Genomic DNA, 26,527 nt, shown 5'->3' with positions numbered 1-26,527 from the left:
GGGTGGGGGGATGTGCAGGTCGGATCACGCAGAGGCCTCTCCAAGTCTGGAAGCTCAGTCTTCTTCACGTGTCTGAGACGGCCAAGGTTGAAGGGGCTGGTGGAACTAGGCTTCTCTCAGATGTTGCTCACAATCCAGGTTTTTTTTTGGAGGGGGGCTTGTTCTGATTGTGAATGTTAAGACCATCTCTCGGAATTTCTGTCATAAGTTGGCCCTTCACCCACGGAGGGGGTGTAACGAATGGCTCCAGGTGGGTCAAGGTGCCGGCCCTGGACCTGTCCAGCAGTGATGGGTGAAATGGGAAACCCGCGTAATGGAGTTAGGTTTTCACGCAGCGCAGCTTCTCGGCAGGAACGGTTCTTCATTCTGAGAGTCTGTCCTTCCTCAGTCTCCGGGGTTAAAACGTCCTTTCTTTGAAAAATGGCGGTGATTATGGATGGTGGTCTTATGGCTTAGCAGGGGTGACAGTGTAATAGGTGAATTCCAGGAGCTCAGGGGTGTGCGTGTGTCTCCCAATTAGGGGAAGTTCCAAGCGAGTGGAGGGCCTTCTCGGGGATGTGGGCTCCCCCATCCCGTGGCTCTGCTCTCCTCTGGGACTCGGGAGCCCTAAATGCAGCCTCCGGACAGGGCCGGGCCGGGGCCCCACAAGAGTCTGCTGTGTCCTCAGGAAACGGGGGACGCAGATTAGAGAACGGCCAGTCCAGCTCTGACATGGTGGCTGTTTTGCTGATGTCCTTACGTGGAGAAATAGAAGTGGCCGACAGTCCTCCGCTGGCTCTCCTCATTTACTTTCATTTTACTGGTTTACAAGTTCCAGAAGCCTGGGAACTACTGTTTGCAATAAGCCAAAGGTCATTTCTGTGGCGTCCTGGAAAATATTTCCTTACTTGGGTTACTTCAAAACTGACTAACTAACGCTGGTGTTTTTGTTTTGTTCCTCCTCATGACGGGCTCAGGGTAAGCAACATGACCTGCAGGCCAGAGAGAACCAGCTTGAACAGAGGTTTGAAAGTGTGTGGTCTTTCTGGCCTATGTCCCTTTTTTTGAATGAGGAAGGTGCTTCCGTGATGTGGTTTCAGATCTGACGAGTGCATGTCCCACGTGCGGAGTAAGCATGAGAGTAACCAGAGGGTGATTTCACAAAGGACGAAAATAAACCAAGTAATTGGTTATGCCAGTGAGAGCCATAAATAAGATTTTTTTTTTTTTTTTGTGCAACCCAGCTAATCCCAAATAGCAGAGGACTGGTGTGTCTTCTTGGGGAAGTTGAGTCTGGCGGAATCAGCGGGGCGGGGAAAGCAGGCCACCCTGACCTGGTGCCCCAGGTGCAAGGAAGCACCTTCATCGTTTCTGAGTGACAGAGGGAGGGAGTCTTGCTTTAGAACGACGACGGCTGTCACTCATTGGGGTCCTCATTCCTGTGCGGTTTGATCTCTTTCAGGTTAGCCTGAATGACTCCCACAATCAGATGGTGGTACACTGGGCCGGAGAGAAGAGCGATGTCATCGTGGCCTTAGCCCGGGACAGCCTGGTGCTGGCGAGGCCCAGGAGCAGTGATGTAAGTATTGGTGTTGGTCTGGGTATTCGTGTGCACAGCCTGGACGCCCTTCGCTCACCCATTGGGGTGATCGTGCCAGAAAAAAAAATACTGGGGGATTGGGGAATCCAGAAAGTCATATATATCCCTTATTTGCTGAACATGGGGTGGTACAGGCAGTGCGGCAAAGAGATCCTTGTGCGGACGTCGTGCGGTGACCCGGTGTGACGTGGATTGTTGCGGCTGCTCAGCAACGTGCCAGATGCCCTCCTGGGCAGGGCTGCTCGTTGGCAGTGGGGCCCAATGGAATCAGGTTGATCTTTCCCGCGTGCTGATTCCTTCTCACCATGACAGCTGGGTGAGGCCTTAAATCTGAATTGCTCATATTCTTAATTTCCACGGTTAGCCTTTTGCGATGTTTAATAGTTTGGGTGCTTTGACGACATTAGACCAAGGGTGACAAACTCTGTGCTAGAGGCCCCGTGGATGATGGGCACACCCCCAAGTTTACACCACTCTTTACCTCTTAGGATAAGAAGGGTGGTCTCTCCCATTTTTCTTGAAGTATGTGGGAGACAGAATGTCATTTTCCCACTTTTGATAGAGATACCGGTTCAAGAGACATCCACCTGTACCTTAATGTGAATGTGATGATGGTTCCTTGGTCTCAGTGTCAGAGAGACTCTGGGGAAAGGGAGTGACTCTGAGCTCCGGTTGCCACACAGGGCCCAGGGTGGCTAGATCTGATTTTGCGAGAGGAACTCAGAAGTCTGGATTTTTATGTGAAGACTGCTGAGTTTTAGCCATTGGCAGCTAATGTATAGTTTTTACAAACCCTGTGTGGGCCAAGTAAGACAGAGATGAAGGCCAGAGCTAGCCCTTGGGTCCCAAGCCTGTGGCCCCGGCTCCAGACCTCTCCTGTGGGCAAGAGGAGCAGCTGTGGCCTGAAAACCACCATGTCTCAGGGCTTCGGTCCTGCTGCGCTCCAGCTGGAGGAGGGCTCCTGATGAATTTGCTGGCACCACTGTATCCTCCTCAAGGACATGCTTGTAATTCTCGAGCCTGGGTTTGGGCTCCGTGAGGCCCCTCTCTCTGTGTGTCCACTGTCGGGGTTGAATGTGCTCCGAAGTGGGTCACCAGAGGGGGCCGCAGGGGTTGAGCTGGGGTGGCTACTGATGGGGAGGGCAGAGAAAGGGCTGGCCACAGTGATGTGCAACTTTGCCCAGGGTGGGTGCTGAGCACTGGTGGTGGGGACCCAGTGATCGGGGCCAGCCTAGGCTTGTTTGGGGCAATGATTTTGGCCCAAGGATACATGCGATCGGGGTCTGCAAACACAGCAGTGCGTGGATGACCATTGGCCTGTGAGAGTCTGTGGGCCCCTGTGTTCAGCATTGTCACCTATTGGTGGCATCCCTCTTGAGCCCAGGAGACAGCTCTCTGCCCTGCCGTGCTGAGAAATCTGACTTAGAGTTTTTATGCACTTTATTTTATTTAACACCTTTGTTATGGTATGATTCCTGTACAGTAAACTACGCATATTTTTTAAAATGCATTTTAAACATTCTTCATTCAGATAGTATTTTTGGCAAGAGAGGTAGAAGACCTATCTCTTTACTGTTTTGCCGGACAAACAGGGGCCCAGAGACATTCAGTGATCAGCATGTCTGTGGGAGGGTTGGGGCAAAGGAGACTCAAGACCTGATCTCATGCTCGGGTGTGAGGGTATAGTGTTGCCAGGGGGACCTCCTCGTATTGGTTTTAGCACTGAAAGTCCCACATCCTGGGACCCTCCTCCATCCTGGACAGACCAGGAAGGCTGGTCACCTACATATACTGCTGGTCTATGCACACTTCATTCTTTGTCCAAGTAGTTGGGTGATTCTTACTAAGGACTCATTGCACATTGACATGATGAGCTGTTCTGGAATGAAGCACGCGAGAAGATGAAGTGGGAAGGAAACTCCACGCCTGGAGGTAATAAATAGGAACTGCAGAGGTTTCCTCCATCTGCACACAAGCTCCATTAAAGAATTGGCCGATAAAACTGAGGTGTTCTGATGTGAAAAGTGAATGCAAAAATAAACTATGACTCAGAGGCAGGAGTAGGTGGTGCTGGAGTAATGACAATCTCAATTTTCTGTGAAGACTGGAAGCTTGGTTCCTAAGGCCCCATCGGCAGCCCAGAAGGAGAAGAACCTATACAAATATGGGACTGTGTGAATTTGGGAGAATGGCCAACTCACGCATCGTCAGTATGTTAAAAAGGGATCTGGATCTGGAATCTCGGAAGGTTTGCTCTGAAACAGGAAAAAAAAAAAAAAGAAATAACGTCCTGATGAATTTGCAGCTGGTGTGATTCTGGGATGCGTGGCTCCTGCAGGACCCCTCTTTCTCTGTGATGAGGCTGGTAGAGGAAAGGAAGCAGTAGGTGTTATGTATCTTGACCCTCCCACCTCTTCATTTCTGCACTCTCCTGACGTGTTTTACTGAAGTGCTCAGTTGCACATAGTTGGCCAAAGAGCCGTCCAGAGATGGTGCCACCAGAAGATCAGAGTCAACCAGGTAACTCAGAGGGCTGGGACAGTGTGATCGGTGCCCCCGAGAACTGACTGGGGGAGCAGGGTTCTTACTTTCCAATGCTGTAGACCTTGGCAGCCTGTGGGAGCTGGTGTCCAGCTGAGCCCTGGCTCTGAGGTCAGTGTGTGGGTTTGAAGCCTGGCTCTATCGTTCATGAGCAGTTTGACCTTGAGCCAAGTCATTAACTTCCTCTTGTTTTTCTCATCCATCAGTGAGAGAGTCCTTGTAAAACCTTGCTCCCCAAAGGGTGGTCTGTGGATCGGCAGTGTGGGGAATTCTCTGGGAGCTGGTTAGACATGCGGAATCTCAGATCTCACCCCAGACTTCCGGAATCAGAGTCTGTGTTTTGACCTGTGTCCTGCTGGGTGATTTGTAGGCATATTACAGCTTGAGAAGCACTGGTGCAAAGTACTTACAACGGCACCAGGTGCGGAGAGAGATGTTTTCTGGACGCTTTGACCCTGCTTCCCCTTTCTCCCTCCCCTTCCTCTTCCCCGTCTCCCTCTCTGCCTCCCTCTCCGCCTCCTCATTATTATTATATGGTTTTGAATTACTGGGGAAATAATTTAAAGCCGTTCACTTCGAAGGACCATCTTTATAGGTAAGATGAAGATCTGACTAGCAACTTCCAGCAGTTTAGAAACCAGATAGGAGATTAAGAGATACAAACTGCTCTGTATAAAATAAACAGCAAGGATATATTGTACAGCACAGGGAAATATAGCCATTATTTTGTAGTGACTTTAAATGGGGAATAATCGGTAAAAATACTGAATTTCTATGGTGTCCACCTGAAGCTAATATCATACTGTAAATCAACTCTACTTCTATTAAAAAAAGGAACTCCCTCTTTATTGGGTTCTTCAGGGAGCAGTGCCCTTTCGAGGTCAGAGGGGACTAATTAGTGTAGGAACCTATATCTGGATGCAAAGCGAACCATAGAAGCACAAGATGTGCCAGTCGGGGTGTTTGCCCCAGTGCACGTGGGGCTCACTGCAGGCAGCAGGGGAGGGAGCAGCCTTGTGCTGCAAGAGGAAGAGATACCCCGAACCAGAGTGTGCCACGGGGGGTGCCGTTGCAGGCCACCAGGACTCATCTGGACACAGGCAGAGGCCCCTTCTGGGCTCTTCCCTGTGGCGGAGACTGGGTGGCGGTGCTCAGCCCTGAGCTTGTCTTTGCCCTGTGGGGCTTGGGTCTGGGTTAATCGAGATGAGAGTGATGAGGCTAGGATAAACATACCGTGTTGGAATTCTTCAACCCGGAGAAAGAAAAGAAGGTTGGTGAACAATTATCGGAGCCTGGACATAGGCTGGACACTCACGTGCCTACTCTTTACATCTATTTAGTGCAAGACCCAAAGAGGTGGGTTTTGCTCACAGATAAGACTTTTAAGGGAGAGCTTTTCGGTCGGGAGGGTTGTTGTACCCCTGAGGGCTTAGCTGTGGTGCAGAATCTGGGAAAGGCTCTGTGCTCTGTCCAGGTTGGTGTTTTCTCCCTCCGTCCAGCGCCTCTTCCACTGCCTGGCCTGTAGCTCTGGTGTGTGATCTTCCTCTTTAACAGAGAAACACACGTGTGTGTTACAGAGCATCCCCCTGGGAGGTTACCTCGCAAGAGTGGAAAGACTGCTGGACCTGGAGCTGGAGGACCCGGCCTGGTTTTGTCACCGTCTAGCCGTGTGGCCTCCGGCTGGCCATTCATTCCTCCGAGTCTTTTTGTTCTCTCTTAAGTGGAAACAGTTATCCACTCAGTCACTTACCGATTCATCCATTTCGCTCTCTTTATTCATTCATGGAACACATTCATTTACTCACGCTGTGGGTTATAATGGCATTTATTCATTCCAGAAATCTTTACCGAGCACCTGCTATGTTCCAGGTACACGGGGGGTGGCAAAGGAGAGACTCACACAGGGTTTTTAAAGATGAGGAGAAAGAATGCAGACAAGAGTATTGTGCCCTGAAAATGCTGCCCTGATGCGAACATGTCACCTCCCTTGTGCCTCTGAGGCGGTAACTCAGTGCACATCGGCCGTTTATGGGATGCTGGGGCTGGAAGGGGCCTGAGTTCTCCCTTGGAGAAGCCATTAGATGCTATCCTGGACTCCTGAGCATCACCGAGGACCCTTCCTGTCCCTTCTCGGCCAGGAGGATGGACGGGAGAAGTACCGCTGGTCGTTTTGCCCCTCACCTGCTTGTGAGCGCTCACCTGCTGAGTGTCTGACGCCGCTCTTTTGGCCGCCCCTTCCTGGGTGTCTGCTGGTCAGGGGCACGTGCTGTGTCTAAGCGTGTGTGTTTGGAGCAGCTCTTCCACAGTGACCCAGATCCTGGCAGAGGCTCTGCGCCCTTCCAACCTCGACATCTAATAAATATTAACAGCCCGCGTGTGCTCTTAGTTTTCTCTGCACAAACTGGAGTGGTTTGTCGTTCACGCGGGGGCATCGTTTGTAAGTGCTGACATGTCTACACGCCCGCTGTGAGGGAGGCTGTGTCTTGGTATGTCTGGGGACTTCACCCTGTGCTTGGCTCACGGGAGGCCCTCCAGCCACGTTTGCTGTGGAGTCAGTGGTGGCGGGACACCATCTGGGATTCGTCCCTCAGTTCCCATTCTTCTTGGGACTCACCTGTCCTTTTTCTTACTGCTTCCCCCAGGTTCTAAGTATTACTAGTATTATGTTAATCTCTCAGGCTCGTTTTTAACCCCCGATTATATCCATCTCATAGGGAGTAAAATCTAGGGACAAAATCTCAGACGGGTTCCACTCTCCCGTTCTGTTTTTGAGGTGTGATGGCTTTCAGATTTCTGGCTTTGGAGGTGGGGAGTGGAGGTCAGAATCCCATGCCATTATATACCTTCTCTGTTACTTCGGCACATAACTCGTCTCGTCAGCCCCTGCTGTCTTATCTGTAAAACAGTTTTAATGATTGCGTTTGCCACGTGGGGTGGCGGGGAGGGCTCCCGGGGCCTCATGCATGTGAAGAGGGTGGTGACAGTCTCCGGCACCTGGCAAGCACTCAAGTGCGCGAGTTACTCTTCTGTTTTATAACCGTGGTTACTGGGGAGCCGGAAACCCGGAAGCAAGAGGGGAGTAACTACTGTTGGCAGCCGCCCGGCCCCGCTGCCCTTCTCCCATGTGAGGAACCTCCCATAGCACAGACCTGGCAACCCGAGGGCTGGGGGAGGGATGCGGTGCCCATCATGGAAGCCCTGTGCACGCTCGGTCACTTAGCGCTGCTCTCTGTTTCGCCTCTGGGGCTACCCCGTGAAGACCCTGAGGGTGTGTTTTTTTTTTTGTTTGTTTTGTTTTTAGTCTTCTGGCATGCTGTAAGAACAGAACTTTCCAGTAGAGAGATGAGGAATTAGATTGCCTTTTGCAGACATTTCAACAGATGGCAAAACAAACCCCCGATCCCTTCCCCTCAGACAACCGCATTCTCTCTGCCTCTGGATGTCATGTGTTAAGCACTAATGCCGGCCGTGGTGAGGAGGTTCTCCTGGTTTCCGGCCCCGTGTCTCCCCATCCGGGGAGTTATCTTGGCCTCAGAGAAGAGGCTCGTGCATTCCCAGTAGCAGTGGCAGCAGTGCCCCCACGGGCTTGGGGACAGATACAGAGGTGCTTGCTTCTCCCTGGGGGATTGTCTTCCCAACTGCAATTTCCTGGTATCATGGACCTGCCGGGAAGGTCCAGGATGCAGCGGGGATGTCTGAATGTGGAGACAGAGGGGGCGATCTTTCTGCCACGTTTCTCACCAGCTCTTTTCTTCTGTCCTTCCTCCATACCCTAGGTGTACGTGTCTTACGACTACGGAAGATCATTCAAGAAAATCTCCGAGAAGTTCAACTTTGGCGTGGGAAACAGCAGTGAGGCTGTGGTCGCCCAGTTCTACCACAGCCCTGCGGACAACAAGCGTGTAAGAGAGGCCCCGTCGTTCCCTCACGGGGCTGTATTTGGGGAAGATGGCTGCGCTAAAGGGAGATGGGGGATGGAGCGCTTAGGCATCTTTGCAGCCTGACTGGTGGCCAGGGACTGCTTTTCTGCTCACCTGGGAGTTGGTGACAGTGTAATTCTCAGGGTGGAACCGTGCATAATCAAGCAGGGTCAGGTACTGGCCAAGCAGGATTTCTAGACAAACAGTGGCAGGTTAAAGCACAGAAAATCTGCCAACCGCCAGCTAAACTGCCTGACTCATAGGTGGCAAAAATGTTACCCAGGTCCATTGGGACTGGCATGGAAGTCTCACCCATTCTAGGGTGACTGCTAGACTCTAGGTTTCACGGGCATCGCCAGTGCGTGCGCACATGTGTGTGCACATGTGTGCGCCCCCCTCCGACCTGGACTGGTATAGAGAAGAGATTGTGGCAGCTCCTGCTGCTGTGGCTCCTGATTTGTTTTCCCAGCTGGCTGGCCTGGGGCTTTGTTTCTGCATCAGAACCTGGGCAGTTTGATTTGGAGGAAACCTGGGCTTGAGATTGCCCTGGGCCTCAAGGGAGGAAGAGGGGGGTGCGGGAACCAGGGCTTTCCTGCTGGTTGGGTCGCTTTTCTTCCCCACTCTGGCGATCCTAAGCTCACTTCCAGGATGGGATGGCTGCTTCTAAGGATGCTGAAAAATGAGCTCCTTAGCAGCAGAAGCTCTCGGAGGGACGGTAGCTGCTGGACTTTGCTCATCCGGAAAGGAGTGAGAGTGAAATCCACAGGGTCCTCTGACCAGGTCCCCCCCACCCAGCACTGGCTTCTCAGGTTGCCTTTGGTCTGTGGTCTGTTAGCAGGGGCTGTCTTCAAAATATTTAGCCATCAGAATGGCACTGACCAATCAGAATAGACCCGGTCTGAGGGAGCTGAGCCGGCCATTAACCTTTCAGTTGCTGGATTGTGGGCAGGTGTTGGGGAGGGGACCAGGCCCCTGCGGCTTTGGGTGGGGCATTCATAGCTTTCAAGGCCATTTACTAAGAGAAGCATGTTTATTATTTTTTTTAACAACTAAAATAGCATTGCTGGTACCCGCTGGTTAATGTCAGTCTGGCCTGACGGTCTCAAAGTGGAGGGGCAGTTAGGACAGATTCCCCTCTAACCTGACTCCCCGGTGACAGGACAGCTTTTCCCTTGGTGAAGAAAAGCACCAAAAAGGGGCTGGAGGGAATTGGTGCTGAAGTCAGGAGGGCAGGCCCTCTGTGCCCCGCCCCTCCCCTGCCGGCCTGGGGCCAGGCAGGCCTGGTACCGACCCAGGATGCAGCTCCCTGGCTGTGCTGCATCTCGTGTGGACCCATCTGTATGCCCTGCCCCTAACCCCACCCCCCCACCCCGGCCAGGAATCACGCAGCACTTTGAATTGTCCCTTTGTCCGGATATACCTATCCATGATTGTTATTCTGATTACTACACATTGCCCCGAAGTTCACTCTTGCTGAAGTTGTAGCCTTGAAACGCCCGTTGTCATCTAGAATCTCCTTTTCAGCCCCATCCTTGTCCCCAGCTCACCTCCGACCGCCAGGCACAGATGTCTGTAAGCAGCCTCTGTCTCCCTTCCTGCTGGTCGTGGCTTGGGGTGAGCAGCTGCCAAGCCCACTTGTCGGAAGAGTCAGAGACAGGAAAGATGCTGTTATGGGTTTGCAGAGGTGGTGAGGAATTAGTGCAGGGAGAGGAGATGGGGTTTTGGAGCAGGAGGAGGAGCAGGGCAGGTGCCAGGGTGTTGGGGCAGGAAGGAAGGAGAACCAGGGATGGAGCCCCAGGGGATGCAGGTGTGACTGGCGTGGCAGGCCTCAGTGTTGTCACCTTGAAGAAGAGGGCGCCTTAGATTTTGGGGATGTCTTGGAGTTGGTGGGAGGATATGGGGGGCTGCCTTCCTGGAGAACTTGGTGCCAGCTGGACCTACGGCCTGGGGCAGGCTGAGTGAGGTCGGGTTTGTATTCCCCAGAGTTGGCTGCGACCCGTCCCGAGACTTCTCAGGAAGGAAGTGACTCTTACTGGGCTGAAGACTTTGGTTACTTTTACCTTTGTCCCTTGGAAGGCAGATTGCCCCACCAGACCTACTGCTTCCCGAGAGAGTGCTTTGCCCCCCTCCCCAGGGTGCTGGGCCCCAGCAAATTGCCCAGTGTGGAAATGTCAGGGTGGCTGCCCAGGAGGGCTATTGAGAGGTTGAAATGACTGTGAGCAGCTGCTCTGAAAGGTTAAGATGTCACACAAGGGCCACGTGGAAGTCTTGGTGGGTGGCTGGGGCGTGCCTGTGAAAGGGGAAGGCAGGTGCCGCTGGGCAGGTGGAGCGGCTGTGGGGTCATGTGAGTGTTTGGGTCTATTTTTGAATTAGCCCGCCATCCCACTTCCTTCTTCTCGGTCACCTGGGTGCCGCCTCTGGGACCAGTGTGCTGCTCCAGCCACCTGGTGGTTCCGCCAGCCTCGTCCTGCACCCAGGATCAGCCAGCAGTGTCCGGATGTGTCTGGGCTCTCTGCAGAAGGTCACTGGATGTGCAGTTGGAATGGAATGCCTCAGTGGAAGCCAGAGCTGGTCCTGCCCTTTTGCAGGCGGGTGTTGGTCCCGTGTGGAATGGTAAAACAGTTTGCTCTGCTTCCTTAGGTTCCCGCCTCCTGGAGAGGTGTCCCTTCACTGCCTCCTCTGCCCTCCCTCCTCTCACAGCTCCCTTGGCTTCTCCAGTCAAGACCAGAGAGAATCACTTACACTAACACAAGGATGAATTCTGTAGCATCTTTTGTCAACTTTCCAGAGGTCTTTGTATTTTAAGAGGAAACATAGCTTTCAGCTAGAGGTTGGAGCACCTCTGGAATATTAAGTGGTTGCAGACAGGCTTGGAGAGGTGGGGGCATGTGAGGATGCTTCAGAAGTCACACAGGTTAGGAAGCACCCAGTAGGTCAGCTCTGCTGGCAAATCTATAGGGTCGCCTTGAGCAGACTTGACATGCAGTTTGCCTCAGGACTTAAAAACAGAGTAGGACGTTCTGTGCCTTCCTACTATGTGCATATGGGACAGGTTTACTTAACAACAGGAATTAGAGCTAGGGCGTTCAACTTAAGTGAGGTTGGATCAGAGAAGCGAAGGCTCCTGGGTGCTTGAGATTAGGGCTGGAACTTCACAGATGGGCACGAGTTCAGTAGCTCAAGCAGAGCTGGTGGGAGCCCTCGGGGAGGAGAAAGGAGTGGGCAGAGGCATCGGGTGCCAAATGTGGTTCCTCTGCAGGCGGCAAGGGGAGGGTTTGCACTGAATGACTTCACGATGTCAGGGACGCCCCGTCGGAGGAGCTTGCTTTTTGCCTTGAGGACTGGAGGGAGCCGTGGAGGAATCTTGGAGTTGGGGAGTTGCTGTGAAGACTGACTCTCAGGGACCTGTGTCTGCTGGCAGTGTGCAGGATGGGCTGGAAGGATAAGATCTGAGAAGAATCAGAAAGCGAGCCCATGTGCAAATATGGGCATGAAGTTGCCTGGTTCACTCAAGCAAACCTAGTATCACCTTCCAAGTATCTCCCTCCCTGCTGGGTCCCAGAAGTCGGGAGGATGAATAACACGCGGGGCCCACTCCCAGGCTCCTTCTAGTCTCTAGGAGGGCCACGGGCCACACTAGTAGCTCTGGGAATAAAAAGGAAGGCACTGATGGTGAAAAACATTTTAGAAGGAAACACAACAAGGTAGGCGGCTGATTGAAAGTGCGGCCCGAAGGCAGGGAGTGGAGTAGAAATTTGACCCAGATTGTGAGCATTGGGGCTGGGAGGAGGAGGGTGGCGTGGATAGAACTTGGGACGTGGGGAAGGAGAATTGGGTTTTGGGGTGGAGGCGTTGAAGAATTCAGTTTTGGACAGAATGGGAAATCTGGGCACATCAGTGCAGGTGCTGAGAAGGTAAAGAAGGTCATGAAACTAGACTCTCAGGCAGAAGTCGAGGTGGGCGGTGGAGACTTGAGGGTCACGGAATGCTTGCTTCTGGAGGCAGTCGTTGAAGCTCTGTGGAAGGATGACCCATAAACCAGGGTAGCAGCCAAGGATGGAAGAGTTTGGAGTTCACCTGAGGGTAAGGAGCTGATGAAGACAAGGAAGCTGGAAAGAGAGAATCAAAGACAGACGGTCGGGGTGGGGTGGTGGGGGGCAGTTGGTGAGACAGTGTCGCAGAGGCAAGGGAGGTTCCTGGGCACATTTAAGGAGCGGGATTAAGAGAGGGGGTACTTCAGTGAGCCTAACAGCGCAGTGTAAGACCGATGGATTCAGTTTGGGACATGCTGCCTTTTTGTTGGGAGAAGAAAGGTGAGGATTGAGGAACCAGCCAGAAGCTGATGTGAATGTTGCCGCCTCCTGGTCACCTTGCGTGGTGACCCTAAGCGTCAGTGTCCTCAGCAGTAAGAGGGGAGGTAACTGCGTACAGCGCGGACCCGCCTGCGGTGGGCGCTCCATGGGGGGAAGGAGGGAAGGCGCGCCGGGCTTCCAGCTCAGTGCCTGGCATATCCTAAGTGCTCTTGCACAATTACAGCAGAGCATCCTCAGGTCTGAGACTGGGTCCGTGATTTCCAGGTTCTCAAAGGTGAGTCTGCAGGAAGCCATGAAACAGCTTCTGGGGAAAAATTTTCAAACTGAGAGAACACTCCCTTCCCCAGTAAGCAAGATGGTTTTGGAGCAGGAGGTTGGGCTAAGTTCTTTCTCAGGGACACTCTTATGCCCCAAATTGGGATGGTCCTTTTAGGATCATAATTGTGTTTATCACATTGTGTTTGGTCCCAGGAGCTTTTGCTTTCACAGCATTGACTGCCCTTTGGAGTTAGATTTAATGAGGCTTCTCCAGAGTCTGGACTTTTACATTAGATCCTGTGGAGGAAACACAGGAGAAAGAACGTGTAAAAGACATTCCTGGGAAGTTTACAGTCTGGATGTGGGGAGAGAGCGCGCAAAGGAAAAGGAGCAGGAACATCTGAGAGCAACATGCAAACAAGTGTTCCCGCAGCCGAGGCTGGAGGCGCCGAAAGGATTCAGAGTGAAGCCGGATCTGGCTCAGGCGGAATCCGTTAGGGAACGTGTCCTTGGACGGGATTCCTCCGGATTGTTGCTTTCCAGGATGTCAGTGCCTGGGAGTTGCTGGCGCTGGGGCCCACTTGCTCTAGTTCAGGTTTGCGGTCGTCCCCTGAACCACCTTGTACTTCTGGGCTGTCCTGCAGTTCTCTGTGTGCACGAAAGGCCTGTCACCACCTGGGATTTCCAACCTCATGTTCTGATACCTCCCATAGGCCCTCAGGACTGTCGTCAAACCTATGCTGTTTTTTTTTTTTTTTTTCTCCTCCTCTTTTGTTCCCCAAATCAAACTGCCCACAACTTGGAGTCTTCCTTTCCTGTGGAAGTCTTGCCTACCCTGCAAGGCTCAAATCTTCCATGGTGTCTTGTCTGATCTCCAAGTCAGAGCTGATCTATCATCTGTGCTGTTGTCGGACTGTGTCCACGTTTTCTGATTTAATCTCATTTCCTTTGAGTGTAGCTGGCCATGGACATGTCTTTCTCCCACATTAGATTGGAAGGTACTTAAGCGGAAGGATTCTCTGCTTTCTCTGGGGCACCGCCAGCATGTGGTCTGTGGTGGAGATTCAGTGCACGGGGGTTTAGTTGAATTGCCTCCATCCTTTCCCCTTGAGAACTCGTTCGGCCGGCAGTCACTTTCCAGCCAAACTTGTTCAAAGTTCTGCACTCACCTGTGCAGAAGTAAAATAAGGTGAGGGCTCTGCCCATCTGCTGTGCCCCAGCAGGACTCTGCCAGCCCCAGAGCTGCCCTGTCACCTGGCATAGTGGCAGGAAGGAGACGCTGATCTTCCTGAGTGCTGCAATGTCGGGGATCTTCCTGGAAAGGTGTGGCGGGGGGTGCAGTGGTGGGTGGTCCACAGGCCCATCGTGTGCAGCCCGTCTGGAGAGCAGGCCTCTGTCCAGCTTCCTAGAGCCACCCTCTGATGATGACCCAGTGCCCCACCAGGGAGTCACAAAGCCCAAGTCAGCTGAAAGAAAAAATAGAAAAGGTTTGACTAGCTTCATTAGCAGGTTAAGCAGGAGCACTGGCTGGCTTCACCGCAGCCTGCCTGCACCCTTACCTTCACTGAGCCCTGTGTACTGTGCACTGGTGTCTCTTTGTTGCCAGGAGATAATGGGGAGGCCATGCGGAAGCCCTGCGGGCCCCGGGCACCTGCATGCTGTCAGGGTGGGGCTGTTGGGGTTCCCATCCAGGCCCTGCTCTAAGCTTGACTCCCTTCCCTTGCAGTACATCTTTGCAGACGCTTATGCCCAGTACCTCTGGACCACGTATGACTTCTGCAACACCATCCAAGGCTTCTCCATCCCTTTCCGGGCAGCCGACCTCCTCCTGCATAGTAAGGCCTCCAACCTTCTCCTGGGCTTTGACAGGTCTCACCCCAACAAGCAGGTAAGAGAGCTTCGGGAACACAGTCAGATGGGGCTCCTCGAGTGTCCTGCTCTGCCGGTGGGGGTTGCCTGTCCTTTGCGTGCCCTCCCCTGCCCCTCCCTCCTCCCCTCTCAGGCTGAGCCTTGGCAGCTCCTGTTTCACTTCCCATGGCTAAGGAAAGATACGTCCCCGGCACTCTCCGTCTGCACCCAAGCCAGGGAGCAGCGCCCAGCCCCGCAGGCCCTCGCTCATAGTCACACATCAGGCCCGTCTCGCGGCAGGTGCACCTTCGTTAGTCCCGGTGGCAGAGGGTCAGTCGGGGGTGAATCAGAGAGAACCAGGTAGAGAAGTCTGGAGTCTGAGCTCTGCGGGGTCCTCTTGTCGGATCCTGTTCCGCCTTTCCCCTCCTCCACCTTAATCACACTGTCTTTGCCCACCAGTTATTTGAAGTTACCATGAGCTCTAATATTCGCCCTGTGTGTGTGCTTGCACATGTAAAAAAATGTGCCCATTTTCCTTCTTTAACTCGGATTTGAAGGAAATGTGAGAGATGGGGGGTGATCTGAGTAGGATTTCTTTCTCAAAGTTGAAACTTGAAACAGGATCATCGATCTGGCATAATCGTGTGAAACCTGTCGACTGGGTCCATGATGAGTATCGAATGGCTTTGCTCGGAGGAAACGTGGAACGTTTCTTTTCCTTTGCAGGTTGCTTAAGCAAAACCAGACCTGTTTATCTTCGCTCGCCTTAGGGAGGAGCCTCCGTGTGGGTGGTGTAGGTGGGTTATTGTTGTTTGGTCTCCTACCTCTTATTCCGCAGTCCCCAGGACCACAGGAACCCTCAGGCTTTGTCTTTGGAAGTTGGGGGCTTTGGCAGAGATCAGCAGGTCGGTTCCTCATGGCCACACCCCATGTATTTGGTGGATTCCACTTGGTGCCTTTGACTTTGCACTTAGCCAGAGTCCTCTCCACTCAGCTTTCTTTGTGAGTTTTTAAGGACGCTTGTTTCCCAGGCAAGAAGTACCGAGTGTAACCCTTTCATTTTAACCATCCTCTGAGGGCCCGTCTTGAATAAAATATAATTTCTGATCATCTGTAAATGGAAGACAAGTCACAGTCATTTTTCCTTCCAGCTGCTATTGTGGAGAAGAACACAGAGGTGCAGATCTGTCCTCCCCTCCCCGCCCGTGCTTGCCTGTGGAGTAACCGAGGTGGCCGCGGGGATCCCCGCGCCCGTCTTCACAGGCGGCACGTGGTTGAGGGTGGGGTTTCTGGGGGTGTTTGCCGGTGATGCCTCTTGTACCGTGACCACTTCTTGTCACTTTGGTCTTCGCAGCTATGGAAGTCGGACGACTTTGGCCAGACCTGGATCATGATTCAGGAGCATGTCAAATCCTTCTCTTGGTAAGTCGTGCCATCTAAGAAATGTGAGTGACCACATCTCCTTGTTGGAGGACAGACCGGGTCCTCACCTGAAATGTGAAGCATTTGCTTCAGGAATTACACACTCCAGACCTGGGAAATAGAGCTGCAGGAATAACTGACTCACTAGGGGATGAGAAAGGAAGGTTCCTCGCGAGAGGAGTGACGGAGCTTTTGCGTTTTTCAATCCATGAGGCAATTCAGGGGAATCTTGAAGCTCTTGCATGTATTAGAGTTTCTAAAAGACCTTCATTTTTAGAGCATCATACCAGAAGTGGGGATTTTTTTCCCCTAAAATTCATTCGTTCATTCATAACATATTTTTTTGAATGTCTGCTGAATATAAAACATGCTCGATGCTTTAGGGGATAAGAAGTTGAATAATTGATGGATATAGTTATTAAGGAGATTGCAGGTGAGGAGATAAGAAAAGACATTTTGTGCAAATAACACACATCATGAAAGAAACACAGAAGTCCCACAGACATAGATTGAGAAGCCAGGGGAGGGGTGCACTCCTTCCAGACGGGAGGACCCTAGGCAGCTCCCCGCAGGCGGCTCCTGTTGGTCCAGGATGTGCCTGACGGGGTAGGGCGTGGCTGTGTGGAGGTGCAGCAGGACAGGAAGGCTAGACAGGAACAGGATGGCCAGAAGCAGAGATGAGTCTTGGAAACACTGAGTCTTCTCTTTGGACCGGGTACTGGGTGACGTTTGGAAGCGGATGCCAGTATTAGACTCTGCAGTGCTTAATAAAGGGATCTGGCCTGAATTCTGAACACGGTGCGGAGCCGTGGTAGGTCTTTGAGAAGGAAAGCGAAAGCAACAGGGTTACACTTTAAGAAGCAGAGTTGTTTCTGGTCTTAGTTGCTTCTGATCTTTCAGTTACCGGGATGTTGTACACAATCTGGAATACATGAATTTGTACGTTTGCACACGAATCTGTCAAACAGATTCCCAGGAGTGGACTTGGCGGGTCAGTCAACCCCTTCGCACCTGCCAAACTTCAAACCTCTTGCTCTTCGCCGCCCCAGATCAGCTCCACCTGTAATCTTCCCCATTTCAGTCTCTCATTGCTCAGGTCAAAAACTCTTGAGTCATCACTGAGTCCGTGTTTGTTCATGCATCACGTTCAGTCTGTCAGGAAATCCTGCTGGCTCTGCCTTCAGTGTGTAGCCAGGATCCACTACTTAGCTCCTCCTTTGCTCCAAGCCACCACGGTCACTCGTTAGCGATCCAGCTGGTCTTTCTGCATCTACACTTGTCCTTCTGCCACTTGTCAGAACACGGCTGTGTTGATCCTGTTCGAAGCAGGTCAGATCATGTTGTTCTCCGGCTTTGAACCAATCAATATGCACCATCACTTCTTTCAGATTAAATGCCAGGTACATTCCTACCACAGGGACTTTGCACTTGCTATTTTTATTTTCTCTGCCTAGAATGCTTTTACTAAAGGTATGTTTATGGCTTACTCCTTTGCCTCATTCATATCTACCATCACCTTGTCAGTGAACCTATCCTGAGGATCCTCTTAAAATTGCAGCTGTTCCCCTCTCATTCCCAATCTGCTGCACCCTGATCTGTTCTTTTTTTGCACTTACCTCATTCTGATGTACTCTTATTGTGCTTGTTATTCATCTTTCTTCAGGAGAATAAAAGCCCCACAAGGGCACAGACTTTTGTCAGTTTTGCACTGATATATATCCCCAGTGAATGTAGCACTGAAATTGTAACTTTGCCAGGTTTTCTATAGAAAGTGTCAGATTTTGCACTCAGCTCAACGACATAGAATTGTGTCTCTCTCCACAGCCAGTGTGTTGGGGCAAGAAATAATAGTATCTCAGTGTAGTTTTAATTTGCATTTTCCGTATTATGTATGAGTTGGAACATCTTTCAGCCTACTTAACGGTCATTCTTTCTTTTTTCTTTTTAAACATTTTTTTTATTGAGTTATAGTCAGTTTACAATGTTGTGTCAAATTCCAGTGTAGAGCACAATTTTTCAGTTACACATGAACATACATATATTCATTGTCACGTTTTTTTCGCTGTGAGCTACCACAAGATCTTGTATATATTTCCCTGTGCTATACAGTATAATCTTGTTTATCTGTTCTACATTTTGAAACCCCAGTCTGTCCCTTCCCACCCCCTGCCCCCTTTAATGGTCATTCTTATCTTTTTAGGGGACGTGTCTGCTCATGCTCCTTGCTCTTTCCCTGTTGGATTGTTAGTCTCTATATGATTGATTTCCAGGAGCTCTTTGTATATTTGAGGTTGGTCCTGTGCGATGCGAGAGAGCTTGTATGTGTGTGTTCATTTATTCTTATTTTTTCCAATGTGTCGTTGGTCTCTTGACTTTTACGTGCAGTTTCAGCCCTCTTTAAGTGTAATGACCCCACGAGATCTGTCTGTGCATCTCCTAGCCCTCTATTTGAAGAGGAGCGTCTTCGAGTTGGTGTTGCTTGCTTGGTCATCGAGGGCAGTAAAGAAGGCTGGAGCAGAATGAGGCCTCACAGTTGAGTGTCTTCAGGCTCCAGTGGCCCTCCTTCTTATAGAGGGCAGCTCTTTCTGACCCTTTTCGTTATTTCCCTTGGGCAGACGTCATAGTCTTAGTGAAATAAAACTCAGTCTCATCTAAGCACAACCTCTTCCCAAGGAATACCATGAGAACTTTTTTTTTTTGGCTTTCTTTGAGCTTTAAGGGGACAAATTACTCTTTTATCTGTTTAGAGAGTCATCTATTAAGGGGGCAAACCAGCAGGATTACTAAGTAGAGAACTTCACGTTTGGGAGTTTGTGTGTGGTGCCTTCTGCCTCTGTGCAGACATGCAGGTAGACATCTTAGGGGAGAGGACCAGCCTAGCTTATTTTGGATAATTACATGTCTCGTGTCAGGGAATTTCAGGCTATTGGGGAGATTTCCCTCTAGGATTCCCCATAATAGGTGAGAGTGTAATCTAACCTCTCAGAGAATAAAGGTGCATACATTTGTCCGACAATGCTTGGCAGCCCTGGAGCAGGAGTGAGGAAGACCGATGACTTGTGTTATCCAGAGCTGCAGACTGGCGACACAGGACAGTGGAAGAGCTACGGGGGAGGGGCTCAGGGATGCCCCGAGGAACATCACTGAAGGGTTGTAAGTGAGGCGGTGAGGCCAGCCCAGGACCCATGACTGTGCTCAGAGACGGAGCAAGGCTCGGAATTTCCGAACAAGGGTAAAGAGAATTGGAAGGAAGTGTCAGTGAGCGTGGAAAGTGGGAGGCTGGTGATTGCAAAGTACAAGAATTTGCAGCGGGAGCAGCTCTCGGAAGTGGGAGGTTCAAGTAGGGATTACGGAAGAGAATTGGGATGAAAGTCACAGCTCCTTCCATCGCTAGATGCTGGCTGCTGCTTTTGGCCAGGAAGGAATAACAGAGGTGAGCGCTGTCTCAGAATATCTGAATAAAGGTCCCTTCTTCTCTGCCTTTTTAAAAATATCCAGCGCGTTTTAATTTGCATATCCTCCAGGATAGAGGAAGTACTTTAATGAGTACTTCTAACTGTGGAAAAGAAGAGAATGTGTCCTCCCGCCACCCTACGCCCTCCCCCGCTCTGCACACAGCATCTGGTGACGAGCATTTACTTGTCTCCTGCATCAGGACGGGCTGCTTTCTCCAGTGTCCGACTAGGACTCCAGATTGTGGAGCCAAAGTCACATTTTCCCTGGTTACAAAAAGAGGAGCTTTTGTTTTTCTGTTTCTTATTTCCCTTCTTTCCTTCCTCCTCCTTTCTTCCTTTCCTTTCCTTCTGTCTGTCTTGGAATATGCTGTTGACAGTACATCTTTGAAGGAATTTTCTTTTGTTGCCTTCATGATCCTGAGAGCCGTTGTGCCTAAAGAACTGTGCAAAGACAGTTGCATTAACGAGCCCCCCTTTGTATCCTTGGGTCATCACCGCATCCTCACAACGAAGCTCTCTTCCTGATTTCTCCAGCTGTCTTTCCCGCTGGCAGAATGCCCACCCCACCCGCCCCCTGGCCTTGGTGTTCCTGTGCATGTGAGGAAACCCCGGGCAGGTTAGCCATCTTCCCGAGCTGCTCTTTGGGGCTGTACGGGGGGGCTCACCAGTGCACAGCTTCTCCGAGGCAGTTTGGTCTCATCACTCTACAGTTTTCACTTTGGAATAGCCTCTGTAATATGGTCCATGGATCCATGCAGCAAAGATCAATTCAACTGGGAGCCGTGCAGGATAAAAAGAAATGTAGAGACATGGCCTTTAAAGGAATCTGTACTCTGGGAAGCTCAGACAACCACATTACGATGAACAGCATAAGACAGTGGCTAAGAAGCACTGCTGTGTGACTTGAGGAGGCTGATTCCCAAATGCGCTAACCAAGGGGATTCTCTGCCTTTGTTTGAAGCTCATAAAAAAGGCTTGAAATTGACGGCAGTGGGGACGCATTGCTGATTTAGGGGGGAGAAGAGCACTGGGGGAAGGCTTCCTGGAGGAGGGGGACTCGCACTAGACCTCAGAAGACAAGTAGGACTTCGATGTGTAGGTTAGAGTCGAGGCAGAGGGCATCCCCGCAGAGGGGGTGGTGTGGACAGAGCAGAAGAAGGGGTGAGCCCTGCGTTTCTGAAGGCTGTTGAGGGCATCCGTACGTGCACGAAACAGTTTGTGAAGGAGCCTCGTAGGAGGTGACTTTGCGCTGGTGGCATAGACAGGTGACAACAGCCAGGGACAGACAGAAAGAGAAAGGGCAGGGTCCGTGAGAAAGAGGGGCCTCGTGGTTCCTCAGGTGTGGTTTCCCCTGGAGCTTTTCTTCCGAGAAGGTAGCATCCTGGGGACTTCATAACTTGTTCTGAGCTTCATAACTTGAGGCGGAAACTTGCTGACAGGCTCAAGCAGGCAGTCCTTACGGAGTCTCAAACACTAGCCTCTTACTTTTTCTTCTTTTCCCTCTCCTGAAGCATGGCCCCAGCTTGCCTGGAGCGAAACCCCCAGCTACTTTGTAAACAGCAGGACCAGCATAAAACACTCTACAAATGGCAATTCCTTTCCCTCTGCTGAGCCCAGGAGCAACCAAAAGGATGTTCGCAGCACAGAGAGTGTCTCTGACAGATCCCACCACGATGGCCCTCAGTTCTAGCTGGTGGTCCGCATGGTAGACCCTCCATGCCTCCAATGATTAAACACGGAAATGATGGCAACCGTTTTTCTCCCCCCAGGGGAGTCGATCCATACGATGAACCCAACACCATCTACGTCGAACGGCACGAGCCCTCTGGCTACTCCACAGTTTTCCGAAGTACAGACTTCTTCCAGTCCCGGGAGAACCTGGAGGTCGTCCTGGAGGAAGTGAGGGACTTCCAGCTCCGGGACAAGTACATGTTTGCCACAAAGGCGGTGGTAAGTCGGAGGCACCGGGGAGTCAACTGCTTTTGCGTTTGCTGTCTGAGCCTTGGCGCTCTGTGGTCAGTCAGGTGAGTCTGCTCAGGTGGGGAGGGGCTGGATGGACGTGCCTGGGGAGCTGGACCAGGTGCTGGACATAGATGAACACTCCCTAGGGACTTGGAAGATTCTGGAAGGTCGAGGAGTGGAGAAGCTTGGACAACCCCTCAGAGTGTCTCTGGGTGCTGGGAATTTGGTCGATTGCTGGTAGCCAAGCATCCTTGACAAACACCTATTTCTTTGAAATCCCGATTAAAAGGACACAGAAAGGAGGGGTGCGGCTCAGTGGTTTTTTTCCCTCTAATCTCACTGCCTGATTTCCCTTCAACTCAGGCCGATTTCTCTGCGAGTGTTGGACACGTTCATTTACGTGGCTAATAGAATGTGTAGTTGTTGGCTAGTGGGAGTTAATGCTCCAAGAAAAGCAGTAATTACGCTTCCAGCTGTCAGTAAGTAGCTTAACTCTCAGCCTTTGGGAAAGTCTTCTCCTGATTTGATGTGTTGGAGCCAGATGCTGACAGGGAGGGCTTGCTCATTGAAAACCACAGATGATTATTCAACAGGACTCGCCTTGCAGCTGCATCACGTTGCAGCCATCCTGACCTTGTGTCCAGGAAAAACCCAGGCCTGGCCTGGTTGAGAGCAGGTTGGGCTGCTGTTTCTGGGGGCTGTAAGCTTGCTTTCCTAATGCGGCCTTTGCTTCCCTGACCTCAGGCTCAGATGAAGGCCTCTGGTGACTGGGAGGTCGCTCTCTGTCCTGTCACGGTTAACCTTAGGGACTAAAACCAGATGTCACGTTTCCCTCCAGGCTCTCACTTGTTTCCCTGGTTGGTAACTGGCCAGGCAGAAGCGGCTCAACCCCCTTGGTAGGATGCTAGGGCAGAGAATCTCCCCAACAGGCAAGGCAGAGAGCGAGGCTGGAATGAAAGGACAAGATGCAGGAGGCCAGGGGATTCCCCATTACACACCTGGCAAAATGTTTTCTAAAAGCACTGAACGATGGCAAGTTTCCTTCCGTCAGGCTGTCTGCCTTGAGTCCCTCCTGGATGATCTGCACTCTGCCTCTCCCGTTCTGCCCCTTTCTCTTACACTCGCACACAGAGCCACTCAAGAACACAAGCATCTTTGAGTTGCCTCGGGCAGGGGTGTGCTGGGAGTGCAGACGTGAGAAGTCAGCCCTGGGGACTGGTACCTTGTGACATCTGGTTGAGTGGCCCCAAGTTCCAGTAGTGTTTACAACCTTGTCTGCAGCCCTCATAGGTCTTTTTTGGTTTTAGTTTCTTGGGCGTGGGTTTTTGGTAAGATTTTAATTTCTTCATTTTAAGGCACGGTGACTAATTGCCTGGATTTATTCTACGGACTGAGTTGGGGCTGAGGTGTGAGCTGGTGTCCATTTCTCTTAACCCGGTTATTTCTAGAGGTCTCACCTGAGAGGAAGCTGTATCCCATCTGGAGCTTTCTGTGCCCCCCAGTCTGACCTCACAGTACGTCTGTTCTCTAGACACAGCTGATTTGCAGAGAGCCGGTGGTGATGTATTTATTCCTCCTGTCCAGCGGTGAGATCAAGGGTTGTTTCTGTAAGATCATCACTGATCTGGTACCTCGTATCTTGCACAATGCTTGATACATAGCAGATGTACAACAGAGGTGAATAAATCTTGACCTGCCTAATTTAGAACGATTAGGCTGCTAGGTTTTTAGGGGGTAAAGGTGGGGAAATATTAAATTACTGGTTGTTTCATTGTCAACTCTTAACCCGTGTATGGCTTCTTTATTTGTATGGAATTGATGGCAGCATTGTATTGGCTTCTTTCGTCAGCACATGGACAGACATCAGGTTCCAAGGTCAGTGGTTTAGTGGAGACTGTAGGTAAGATGAACTCGGCCACGTCCTGGAAGGGTTGCCTGTGGCAGCATCAGCAAGGGCCCTGGGTACCAGATGCAGATGGCAGGGCCCAAATGCACTTTTTCCCCTGGGCATCTGTATGATGCCTAAGAATCTCTAAAATTTGAGACACTCTTCCCTGAGGCTTCTACATGCAGAAGCTTTTGATAGTGATCTGTTATATTATCAAAGGAACATTTCTCAATGGATAGACTGATGAGAGAAGAAACACAATTGGCAGTGGATGATAAAAATGGGTATTTTCCTCCGTATTACATTAGAGTCCTAAGCCATGAGGATGGATGACTCTGGCCTTGGGTGGACAACCTCATCAGTAGGAGTGTTAGGTCTGCAAGTTTGTAACTTCTTATCTGGGGTGTGCCCAGCGCTGTGGATGCTGGGTTTGGGGAATTCTGAGTGACTTTAATGTTAAATGGATTCAAATCAAATTAGGGAAGTCAAGGAACTAATTGCAAAACCACAGAAAATTGGTTTTGGGCAACTAACCCTTTTGCTTTTTTCCAGCACCGTGAATGATTCCAGTTCTTTGCAAGTTAGTTATTTAGAACATGTCAGGGCAGCCATCAGGGTTGTGGAGTGGTGCTGGAATTCAGGGCTTTAGACCTCCCCTGGTACCCTACTGACCTGGCTCTAACTTCACATGTGCTTTGTGTCTGATGCGTTTCGATTTTTTTTTTAAAACCAAGTTTAATTTTTATTTCTTGGTTTTTGACATGTAGTTCACCTACTTGTGGTAATAGTTTGTCTCAAATGCTAGGGCCATTAAAGTAACAGTGAGAGGCACCTTTGCAAAGTGAACTTGCTTGTGAACTTGGTGAGATACAGCTGTTAGGTTCTTCCTGGGAGGTAACAGTTGTTGCCAAGGAGGTGGAGGTGGTGAGGATTGGCTGCAGCTCCTCCTGAAAGCTGCACAAACGTGCACCTTGCAGGATGCAGACACAGTGTTCTAGAGCAGGCTTGGCCGACGACGGGCCTTCTCTTGTGTTTGTCAATAAAGTTTTATTGAAACACAACCATGCACATTGGCTACGTGTTGTCTATTGCCGCGTTCTTGTTACAGTGGCAGAGAGGAGCCGTTACACAGAGGCAGGATGACCCACAAAGTCTAAAATATTTCTACACAGACCTTTCCAGAAAAAGTTTGCCCACTGTTGTTGTAGAAGCAGGATTCTGTTCCCCGTTCGGTTGGCATCAGGCAACCAGAATCCTCTAGTGCGAGAGCTTGAGAAGTCTGAAGCATCGCCCCCGAGAGTTCACGGGCCCGGCCTCCCCGGATTGCTGTGCCCTGTTCATGCCGGGCTGTAATCTTTAGGACGTTATGGCTAATTCAGATAACTTGCAGGCTGCTGATTTCCCAGGGGAACTCATTGGTACTTTCACTTTTCTGACCAACCAGCCACTCACTTCATTCTTGAAGACCAACTTCTAACCATCATTATGCTAATTTGAAGTCTCTAATGTTGGTAGTGATAACAGAAAAACTTAGTAATTGCCTCAGAACCATGGGCTTCTACGTGAGAGGATAGCAGACCACAATTGGAGTGTGAATTTTAGGATAACTGACCAAAATCAGACTATCGACAGGTTATTTTAATTATGACATTACTTACGTATACCCAAAGTAGAGTTAGGTATAAGCACTTAATGCTTATAACTCGTATACAGCAGTAAAGCTCGAACCTGTATTTATGGATTAAAAATAAAGCTGTAATACCAATAAGTTTAAAATTAATTTTTTACAATGCCAATATTGAGATATAATTCATAGACCATAAAATTCACGTTGTTAAAGTGTACAAGTCTGTGGTATTTAATATACTCACAGAATCATGTAATGGTCATCATGGTCTGATTTCAGAACATTTTTGTCATCCCCAGAAAGAAACTTTGTACCCGGTAGTGTTACTTGCCACTCCTCTCTCCTTGCAGCCTCTGGCAACCATGGGCATACTTTCTGCCTGTTCTGGATATATTCTGTAAAGGATATCATATGATATGTGATGCTTTGACATTTTAAAATTTCATGGTATAATGCTTTCAAGTTTCACCCATGTTGTAGCATGGGTCATCAGAATCAGTGTGTTTTTATATTCACTTTTCTTTCTCCTGCCAGATCAAATCTCTTGTTGAACTCCTATAGTGAATTTTTGTTTTGAGTTATTGTATTTCAACTCAAGAATTTCTGTTTGTTTCTTTTTTTTTTTTCATTGAAGTATAGTCAGTTTACAATGTTGTGTCAATTTCTGGTGGACAGCAATACATATGCATGCATATATTTGTTTTCATATTCTTTTTCACCATAAGTTACTACAAGATATTGAATGTAGTTCCCTGTGCTATACAGTATAAACTTGTTATCTATTTTATATTTAGTAGTTAGTATCTGTAAATCTTGAACTCCCAATTTATCCCTTCCTATCCCTTTCCTCTCCAGTAACCATAAGTTTGTTTTCTGTGTCTGAGTCTGTTTCTGTTTTGTAGATAAGTTCATTTATGTCCTTTTTTTTTTTAAAGATTCCACATATAAGCAATATTATATGGCATTTTTCTTTCTGTTTCTGGCTTATTTCACTTAGAATGACGATCTTCAGGCCCATCCATGTTGCTGCAAATGGCATTTATTCTTTTTTTTTTATGGCTGAGTAGTATTTCATTATATGTATATACACCACATCTTCTTTATCCAGTCATCTGTCGATGGACATTTAGGTTGTTTCCATGTCTTGGCTTTTGTAAATAGTGCTGCTGTGAACATTGGGGTGCACATGTCTTCTTGAATTACATTTTTCTCCATATATATGCCCAGGAGTGGGATTGCTGGATCATATAATAAGTCTGTTTTTAGTTTGAGGAACTGCCATACTGTTCTCCATAGTGGCTGCACCAATTTACATTCCCGCCAACAGTGTAGGCGGGTTCCTTTTTCTCCATACCCTCTCCAGCATTTATTGTGGCCATTCTGACCGATGTGAGGTGATATTTCATTGTAGTTTTGATTTGCATTTCTCTAACAATTAATGATGTTGAGCATCTTTTCATGTGCTTGTTGACCATCTGTATGTCTTCTTTGGAGAGATGTCTGTTCAGGTCTCCTGCCCATGTTTTGATTTGCTTTGCTTGTTTTATTTGAGGTGTATGAGCTGTTTGTATATTTTGGAAATTAGTCCCTTGACGGTCGCATCATTTGCAAATATTTTCTCCCATTCTGTAGGTTGTCTTTTCATTTTGTTGATGGTATCCTTAGCTGTGCAAAAGCTTTTAAGTTTAATTAGATCCCATTTGTTTATTTGTGC

The 26,527-nt window shown here is 49.9% G+C and overlaps 1 protein-coding gene across 1 annotated transcript in view; it reads left to right on the top strand.

Annotated features, from left to right (window-relative positions):
• SORL1 (sortilin related receptor 1) overlaps positions 1-26,527 on the top strand; it is a 147,583-nt gene that overhangs the window by 14,751 nt on the left and 106,305 nt on the right. The window contains 5 exon segments of the mRNA XM_032472526.1: positions 1,442-1,558; positions 7,897-8,022; positions 14,338-14,499; positions 15,814-15,881; positions 21,106-21,286. Coding sequence (XP_032328417.1) covers positions 1,442-1,558; positions 7,897-8,022; positions 14,338-14,499; positions 15,814-15,881; positions 21,106-21,286 — 654 coding nt within the window.

Source organism: Camelus ferus, chromosome 33 (assembly GCF_009834535.1).
Source record: "Camelus ferus isolate YT-003-E chromosome 33, BCGSAC_Cfer_1.0, whole genome shotgun sequence".
NCBI classification, from domain to species: domain Eukaryota; kingdom Metazoa; phylum Chordata; class Mammalia; order Artiodactyla; family Camelidae; genus Camelus; species Camelus ferus.
Note: the sequence above shows the minus strand (reverse complement) of the source record. Positions and strands in the feature narration are given on the sequence as shown.